General features: G+C 39.4%; 1 protein-coding gene across 1 annotated transcript in view; it reads left to right on the top strand.

Annotated features, from left to right (window-relative positions):
- LOC140931120 (uncharacterized) overlaps positions 1-6,280 on the top strand; it is a 14,764-nt gene extending 8,484 nt beyond the window's left edge. Inside the window, exon 3 of the mRNA XM_073380870.1 lies at positions 4,321-6,280. Within this exon, the coding sequence (XP_073236971.1) occupies positions 4,321-6,047 (1,727 nt within the window). The 3' untranslated portion in view covers positions 6,048-6,280. The remainder of the gene's footprint in view (positions 1-4,320) is intronic.
- Positions 6,281-10,000: the final 3,720 nt, after the last annotated feature.

Raw genomic sequence — 10,000 nt, 5'->3', positions numbered from 1 at the left:
TGGCCAAATTTTACTGCGCTAGCTCAGTTTCTTGGCTTGCACCCACAGGCAAATGGTAGTGGCTGACTGACCAATCAGAGTGCACGATTTACTTTTGTTATGTTATAGGGATATGTATAATTATGGTTGAGGAAAGGACATACATACATACATTTATTATTGCTTCCTAAAAGGGCTTTTCAGCACCAATATCACAAGACAAAAAAGTAAAAATGAATAATAATCGTCAACTTAAATAAATATAATGAATGTATAATAATTAGTATATTAACATGATTTGCTTAAATATTCTCTAAAAATACATCGTTTAAAATTGTCATAGCTAGTTAACGTCCTCAGGTGCTTGCTTAATCCGTTCCAGATTTTAACCCATCTATAGGCAAAGCGATGCTGACCAGTTGCCAAGCGACAACAGGAAATATTAAGGTTGTTTACACATCGTGTTACCCTAAAGGATGGCAATGTAACTCGAATGCTGACTAAAGGAGTGGAAGGCGAGTGGCAAGACAACAAATTTATAGTACCACTCAAAAGGAAATTACCAGTTGCGTCTCATTTCCTGCGTGATGAGAATTGTGTAGCGCAAGAATCATTGATGCGGCAATTTTTGGCATAAATTGTTGATGACACATTCGGTGAGAGACCAGCCAAAATTTTCTCGTAGCCTTACCTCAACGACTGAGGTAAACGGGCTTTAGATTTTTGGTTAAGTTTCTTTCAAGAAGCTTTCTTTTAAGTTGTCAATCACACTGCACACTGTTTAATTGGAGTTTCTGACTTTTCGGATTTGTTAGCAATTGACATTTCTGCTCTACATTTGATCATGATGTTTGGTTTGAAATGCCAAAACGTGAAAGCCGCTTCTAGTTTCTGTGATTTTTGGAATGAACAAACCAACATGAAAAGAATCAAATATACTGCAAATTGCTAGCGATGAGTCTCTCTCAAAAAAAAAAGTCAGCTCTTGTGATGTGTGTAGTTGTAGTTCATGCAAAGTGGCAACTTTTGCTGACAAGATATCAACAGCATCTTTGTTAAAAATTCAACTTGGCTTTCAATCACGAAATAATGTTAGCTTAATTTGTTCTTTATAGCTTTTAACACCAGTTTCTGCTTGATTTATGAAAGAAAATTGTCTTGAATTTAACAAATTACAGTGGCCAAAGAAGGCAACAGTGCATTCGCTGAATAGCATTTTTTGCATGATAGCAAATCACAAATCTGCACAGTGTCAAAACGTGTAATTTAACAACCTACTCCTTAAGTACTGTTTCTGTACACCACATATTATGGAAACATTCAGTTTTCAGTGCTTCAATAAACTTTCTGGCTTAAACTTTAAAAACAGGTCAATGAACTGTATGGTTTTCAAGTGTCCAATATAGATTTGTTCTGGTAGAGTTCGCTGGAACATCAGTTTGTCTAAAGGAAGTCAAAAGCTATGACAGTGCTTTTGGGAATGTTCCCAATTGGTCTACGATTCATTTAAACTTGAAGCATTTAACAAAACCTGCAGGCAGTTACAAGTTAAGCTAAATTTTTAGCTTTTTAGCTTTATCTCAAAGTTTTTGGAAAAAAATGTAGTTTTCAAGGTGGTGCAGTGGTTTTAAATTGACTTTTTCAAAAGCATGTTTTGCACAAACATGTAAATGCCAAGCGTCCACAAAGTACGCAACACTATAGTCTACACTGGATGCATAGGTAAAAATTTGTTCACGTGTTAGTCCTGGTAAAGCCGTACCACTGAGTCTTGGAATTGCTCAAGAATTTTGGCCATGATAGTTACGGTGTTTAGTTCATGGTGCGCTACGTGAATCGCATAGCGCACTACAGGAATCACATGGCACGAGAACTGTGTAGCCTGTGACACGATTCACGTCTCGCGAGAGGCTGGTAACTTACTTTTGAGGTGTACTGTAACCCGTATATTTGACAAAACAGTGTAGATTATATAGCCAAGGTGACAAAAGTGTCAGAAAATGTTGATCAAAATAGAGTGGCAAGATTAAAACAGTCTACCAGTTAAAGCATTTTGCAAAACTCTCACTTCCCTGAAATTAGATAGTAAGGATGTCCATTGTTAAAAGAGCTCTAAACTTTGATATAATTTAACAATGAAACTTTGTTTGATCTATCAAAATCATGTTGACTTTAATTATCAAACAGTTCTATGTGCTTTACAAAACTGCATTGCTGATTCCGTACATGTGAGTCAATATAAGTGAATCCATATATGCCCACGCTAAAACTTTTGCGATGAACAGTCAGTTCATCAGTTTTGGGTGAGTTTGATTATGTTCAATAATATTACTGAACCTAATCAAATCGTGGTTATTGACTTGATTAATCATTTTAATGAAGATGATATTTGTCAATTGTCAGTTAAGCCATGATGCCTGTTGGTTCAAAGACTTAATTTGACCAGAGCATTTTAATCCATCTTTGGTCGCAGTTATAAAGTCTTTTTAGTATACAACTGTACATGTATTGTTAGGGCCTGTTTACATGGGGGCGGGGGACCTCAGGTAGGTGAGGTAACCTGCATAGGTGGGGTAACAAAATATTTCTCCTTTATATGCAATCTTACAACCCTGCCATCCTGGGGTGCACTTTCTCAAGATTATTGAATGGTTGTTAATCATGTAACAAGAAAAATGCTGGCAAACCACGTGTTTTGGCGATTAATGCTCCTGTACACTCACTTGCTGCTCCTGCTGCAACCTTCAGTGCTGTTGCTGTCTATTGTTACCTTTAATAATGCCGCAAAGCCACCACCAAGGTGAATTTTGCCGAAATTTGATGTATTACAAATCTGACCCCAACTAGTCAGGTAACCCCACCTTGAAACGTTTACATGGCAAATTTGTTGCCAGCTGAGAGGGTTATCCTGGCAGACTGTGATACCCACCTTGGTGGGTCTCCCCACATATCATGTAAATGTGATCAAATTAAAATGGGCGATTATATGGACAGGCAGATTACCCCACCTAAGCGGGTTACCTCACCTACTTAGGGTCCCCCACTTCCATGTAAACAGGCCCTTAGTCAAAAATTTAAGTTGGTTTTTCAGTCATTTTATTGTTGTCGGTTTTTGTTCGAGTTGATCAATAGTGATAGTAAGTAGTCTGTAGAATAATATGTGTTGTATGTTGAAGAGTCCAAGTCAGTTTGATTGTTCATCTGTAAATGATGTTAAACAATGTGGTTGTTGGAATCACCATTTCCTTCTACTGGTCTCACCAATACAAGCAGCCTAGCAGTAGCTGCTCTCTCTCTATCCTCCAGTCTTGCACCATACCCCAACTCATGTGTATGAACATTTCTACTTTACATTTCAATTTGTTACAAAAAAAATTAATTCCATCTTCTGGTTGGTTAGTTGTTTCCTGGTCCCAGGAAGTCAGAACTGTGACACTAGTCTGTTTCTTCCCTCCTGCTATTGGTGATCGGTTTCGCTACATTAAGTAACCCCCCCTCTCGGTATATCCCCCCACCCAACCAACCTCAAGCTTGCTTGAAATAAAAAACCCAAGGGAGCTTAGTAGAGTGCTGATTGATGGTAATACAGGGCACGACCCATTCAACCAAAATTCAAACTGGTCCGACCGGGAAAAGTGGTCCAACTCAAAAGGTGGACCCGTTTTTTCAAAACTTTTCCGGTTGGACTGAACCGATCCATTGAGTTTTGGACCGAAATTTCCGGAAATTTTGGTTGAATGGATCGTGCCCACAGGTTCTACTATGCTGTATTGTCTGTATTAACACTCTATAATGAGTCTTTATCACCAATAATATTATTGCAAGTGTGTGTTATTTTACAAACAACAGGGGACTCTCAGATTTGAATACAAAGTCAACATTAGATTAACTGACTCCTGTAAATGAAATCTCCATTTTGAAGAAATCATTCAAATTTTTGGGTATGCAGTCAGATGGTGCATGGTTGGAAACTACCTTTTTCTTGAGCGGTTGTTCTTTAAAATAATTTCCAATTTAAGATATTCTCCAAATATCCCTCTCAACTTTTAAACTATTTGTTACAGACCCTTGTTTTCACTAGCTGGCGGCAAAGTTTCTTCAGTACGTTGCCGAAAAAAATACAAAGAATTTTACATTTACCTAATAATGTTTGTCCTTCCTGTTAAAAGGTACCCTAACCATAACACCTTAAAAGAGGAGCAAGCTCAATGTCCTTTGAGTGCCAGCACTGCGGCAAGCGTTTTAGCCAAGCAGGACACCTAAGGACTCATGAAAGAGTCCACACTGGGGAAAAGCCTTTTAAATGTAAAGAGTGTGGCAAGTGCTTTAGCGCAGCAGGAGACTTAAGTCGTCATAAGAGAGTTCATACTGGGGAAAAGCCTTTTGAATGTAAACAGTGTGGCAAATGCTTTAGCGCAGCAGGAAACTTAAGTCGTCATAAGAGAGCTCATACTGGGGAAAAGCCTTTTCAATGTAAACAGTGTGGCAAGTGCTTTAGCGAAGCAGGACACCTAAGGAGTCATGAAAGAGTTCACACTGGGGAGAAGCCTTTTGAATGTAAACAGTGTGGCAAGTGCTTTAGTCATGCAGGAAACCTAAGGAGTCATGAAAGACTTCACACTGGGGAAAAGCCTTTTGAATGTAAACAGTGTGGCAAGTGCTTTAGCAAAGCAGGAAACCTAAGGAGTCATGAAAGAGTTCACAGTGGGGAAAAGCCTTTTGAATGTAAAGAGTGTGGCAAGTGCTTTAGCGAAGGAGGACACTTAGGTCGTCACAAGAGAGTTCATACTGGGGAAAAGCCTTTTGAATGTAAACATTGTGGCAAGTGTTTTAGACAAACAGAAGGCCTAAGGTCTCATGAGAAAGGTCACACTGGGGAAAAGCCTTTTGAATGTAAACAGTGTGGCAAGTGTTTTAGCACAGCAGGACACCTAATGAGTCATGGAAGAGTTCACACTGGGGAGAAGCCTTTTGAATGTAAACAGTGTGGCAAGTGCTTTAGTCATGCAGGAAACCTAAGGAGTCATGAGAGACTTCACACTGGGGAAAAGCCTTTTGAATGTAAACAGTGTGGCAAGTGTTTCAGTCATGCAGGAAACCTAAGGAGTCATGAAAGAGTTCACACTGGGGAGAAGCCTTTGGAATGTAAACAGTGTGGCAAGTGTTTTAGTCATGCAGGAAACCTAAGGAGTCATGAAAGAGTTCACACTGGGGAGAAGCGTTTTGAATGTAAACAGTGTGGCAAGCGTTTTAGTCATGGAAGAGACCTAAGGCGTCATGAAAGAGTCCACACTGGGGAAAAGCCTTTTGAATGTGAACAGTGTGGCAGGTGCTTTAGCGCAGCAGGATGCCTAAGGAGACATGAAAGAGTTCACACTGGTGAAAAGCCTTACGAATGTAAACAGTGTAGCAAGTGTTTTAGTGTAGCAGTAAACCTAAGGAGGCATGAAAGAGTTCACACTGGGAAAAAGCCTTATGAATGTAAAGAGTGTGGCAAGTGTTTTAGTCAAGCAGGAAACCTAATGAGACATAAAAGAGTTCACACCGGGGAAAAGCCTTATGAATGTAACCAAGCAGGAGTCCTAAGGATTCATAAACGAGTTCACACTAGTGAGAAACCTTACAGATGTAAACAGTGTGGAAAGCGCTTTAGCCGATCACGGGATCTGAGGACACATAAACGAGTTCATACTGGTGAGAAACTTTACGAATGTAAACACTGTGGCAAGTGTTTTAATCAAGGAATTAACCTGACGAAGCATGAAAGAATCCACACTCTATTAAGGTCGCCTAAATTCTCCCAGAAAAACGAAATTCTGTGTAAACGTTTGGAATCATATAAGCTGAGGAGAACAGAGGGTAAAAACGTTGCTGTTAGGGCCACAGACTTTACAAACAACTTGGCAACACACAGAGAGACTGGAAACAGTGATGTAGCAGACCCGCAATCAGTCATCGTCATTGAGAAACACAGCTGTTGGATTTGTCAAGAGGAAATGAGTAGTGAAGCTCTTCTTCTTCAACATTATGAACATCATATGACCTATGTTTGTGAAGATGATTCTTAAAGTTAAAACGCGTTACAGTTCTTGTAATTTTTTCACTTTTGGTTTCTTTTCGGTTCTCTGGCCACATTTTTCTGGTTTCAACTGGAAACGTTTAGTTTTGTTTAAAGCTTGTTTCTTTCATACCTGCGATTCATTTCATGCCTACGATTATCAGGTACTATACGTATGAACGATGAAAGAACAGCTTCTGTGTTAATTATTCCATAAAAAATAAAATCCAGGTTTTAGCCTCACTTACAGCGGGTTATAAGTGGATTGTCTTCTACATACTATTTACGGTAATTAATATAACAACTGAAGTGTTTCTGAACTCACAGCTGTAAGAATATCATAAAAACAAGACTATAGCATATGGACCAAAGAGAAAAAAGCATTCCTTTAAAAAATCTCATTCCATGATTCGTAAAGCGAGAAGTAATAAATGCGTGCCTTTGGAGAATTTTCTACGGTACTTAATTTCTTTGGAAGTTTCTCGGAAACTAGCGCGCGTAAGAAAGAGAAAAACAAATTGCGCCATCATCACGTCATTTCCGTTTTTCCGTCTTGTGAACAGTTCCTGCTGAACAAGTTTCCCGTGAAGGCATGCGTGTATCTGTATTTCTTCCGACTAATCAGCGCACCGCGAGAAAACACTTAGTTATTGTAAAAAGGACCGGTGACTCGTCGGGAAAGAAAGGCTGTACACAGCAAATAAACAGGTTCATGCCTACAATCGTATCCACGAGTACATCTAGAAGTAATAGAAAAACTCAAAATTAGAACGTTCTGTGTCTTTGTCAACCTCAAGGTTTTGGCGAAAATACTTAAAACGAGGCCACAACAAAACACATCATATAGCAGTCAGGAATTTTCTCAACGTTCTCAACAGGTGTCTGTTAAGTCGTACACTTTACAATAAAACACCCCATACTAAAGTCACTTCATGGTATTACTTTATGGCCAATTTAACAACTTTCGAAAATCCAAGAAAAGGAAGCCAATTGATTAGTGTATCCCTTTAGGCAAGAATAGCTACTGGGAACACGCAGAGAGAATTGCCCTAAAAATTAGAGGACTACACCTGCAGAAATCTCGAAGGGGAGAGGAGGCCCCAGTAATACCCCGCCCAGGGACAGAGCAATGAAGGGCATTAGACAGCCCCTTTGAGAAAGCCTGTACACAGCCTGTACTCTGTTAACTTTCCACTATGTCTATAAAAGAGTTTGCAAGCGTAAAATATGTAATGAGGGCGGAGCACTCACCCCCTGCGCTCGCGGTCAATAAATCCCCTCCGGCGCTCGGCGACCTCTAAAGAGAGATAGAGGGTGTGTGATCAGGCTGTTTCGAGGAGGCCAAGCTAAGGGAAATCAGGGGGATTTGGAAACTCAATGAGGTGGCTTAAATTCAGTTTTACAATTGAATTTGAAGTTACTACTACCTTAACTTTACCTCAGGCTTTAGATACATGAAAGGAAGCCTGCGTGCTGCTTTTTCGTGACTTCTTTCGTGACTCCCCCAAACGGAGAGCATGCTCGCAGGCAATATGAAAGGGAATTTCACTGGTTGAAATAAAATAAAATGGAAAAGAAACCTGTCGTTTCGGACCTTAAAAAGGCCTGAAAGGGCGGAGGGATGCATTTTATGGCTGTGAATAAAGGTTGATTTCCAATGACGCGTTTTTGGCTACGCACGTTAACGCGCGTAAATTTTAACAACGTAAATAATATAGAGGCAAGATGTAACGTGTTGACATTAAACGTGAAGTTGAGCGAGGTTCAACTTTTACGCTTACGAGCGACCGTTTATGCCTTGTCTGTATTTTATTTGCGAACGTAAATTTTACGCAGGTACGCACCTAAAAATTACACGGCAGTGGAAATCAACCCTACGTCGATGTAAGGGTTTATTCATATTAAAGAGACTGTGTACTTATTGCAGTTTAAAGAGGTGCAGAGTTCTGAACTAGGTATGTAAAAGGGATACCATTCGTCTATAGAAAGTATCCCAAAGGGTACCTTTTCTGCAGGGCGGAGGCTCCTTCGCCACTTTTTTCTTTCATCAATCTACGGTTGACCTTTGAAAACGACGATGATTATAGTCAAACGACTTTTACCAGTTATCTATGATTTTCCACATTTTGTAAAAAAAACCCTTCTTATTGAACCAATATAGTGAGGGGCCTATGGGTCTATTTACCATTTAGCCGCGGAAAAAAAATTAAAATGTAGATCAAATTTGGACATTGCAATAGATATTGAGTAATTGAAAATAAGTCACTTCTATGAGATAAAAAAAATCCTCGGAGACAAAGAAGAACTATTGAAAAGCTAGCAAGCATTTATGAAAATAATCCGTCTACCCCAGAGAGTATAAACACGAGCTTTATCCTATCTTGGGAAGATGGATTATCCGAAAGTCCAGCCAAGCTCCTCTAATAACCATTCAGATCTAGTTTTTCTTGCTTTACGCTAGATTTTACTTCGTGTTCTTTATTTTTGATAACCCAAGTCTATGTAAGCTGGTTTTGTCTTCGTCATTTAATACAGTAAAACCCCGCCACCTAGAACCTGTTTTTTTTCCAAGATAGACTCCTTCCAAACATTTTCTTATATAAATGGTGGTTAGCAAAAAATTAGACTATTCGCAGGTTACACTAACGTCTATTGAACCGAAAGACAAATTCCTTTCCCATTGTTCCCAAACATCAGTTGGAGAATTATCGCAGAGCCAATCAGCGCTCGTTAGGGACCGGTCATTATTTATGTAGAGGGGGGGAGAGGGAAAAATGTTGGAAAGATCAAAATTTCTATGAGCCTCCCCGCCCCCCTTCTGTAGACCACGTCAATAGCAAGTGACCTCCCTTCTTTATTCTATATTTACGTGATGCACCCCCCCACCTCATATCTCCTCTTATGTGCTCTAAAAAGTATTAAAATGCATGTAACATACTGATTATAAGATGATTTGTTAAATGTAGGAAAAGTCATAGATTTTACAAATCGTGCCCCAATGGTCAACACAAATGAATATACGTAATAACAAGGCAAAATACAATTCTTTTCAAATGATTTTCCTACACTTGTAAAAGGACTACTTTCCTGATGTTCTATCACGTTTATCATATCATTGTGGTTTTATCATGTTTTTCATGGGCTGTTGAGGTGACAAACATTTTATTAAAAGAAAATTTAGTCAGACCAAATATTAAAGCAGATAAGTCTGGATTCTTTATTAGCTAAAATTTAAAATAACAATGAACTTTAGAGTGCAAAAAGGATTTCTGTCAAATTTAAATGACTAAGTTGTACAAAATAGTGGTGCTTAACAAAAAGCAATAGGATTAGCATAAAATTGTTCAATTTAGCAGTACTGTTTCACATATATTACATACACCCTACTATTTAACTGCTTTACCCATCTTGGCCAATTGTCCCCTCTTAAAATATACCTCGCTATCAAACTGCTGACCCCCCTAAACTTCTTTATAAAAACGTTTAGCCCCCCACATAAAGCCAATCTGAAATAGCCTTGATCCATCCCCCGCTTCTCTTTCCCCCTCTCCCCGCTCTACATAAATAATGACCGGTCCCTTACCGGGGCAGGAACGCGCGACGAACCCTTAAGAACGTCTGCGGGGGAGGCTAAATACATTGCAGCTAAAAGTATTTAGTGGTTCAGTTTATTCCCTAAAATCTGCAAACCAAATTGATCTCATTGACGCCATTGGCATAAATGTTGCAGTCGGAGTGATAAGGCATACCTTTGTCTCCAAATAAAAACTGCTAAAACAATCAAACAAACAATAGCCTGTCCCAAGCGTTCAGATAGTGGAGAGCGGTGCGAAGTAAAGAACGCGATACCTCTCCTCCTCCCTCGCTTTTATTTTTCGCTCCTTTTTACTTCGCATCGCTCCCCACTATCTGAACGCCTGGAACAGGCTAAACGAACAAAAAAAATCGAGCTTGGGTCCCCAA

Source organism: Porites lutea, chromosome 3 (genome assembly GCF_958299795.1).
Source record: "Porites lutea chromosome 3, jaPorLute2.1, whole genome shotgun sequence".
Classification (NCBI taxonomy): domain Eukaryota; kingdom Metazoa; phylum Cnidaria; class Anthozoa; order Scleractinia; family Poritidae; genus Porites; species Porites lutea.
This window is presented reverse-complemented; position numbering and strand designations above follow the sequence as displayed.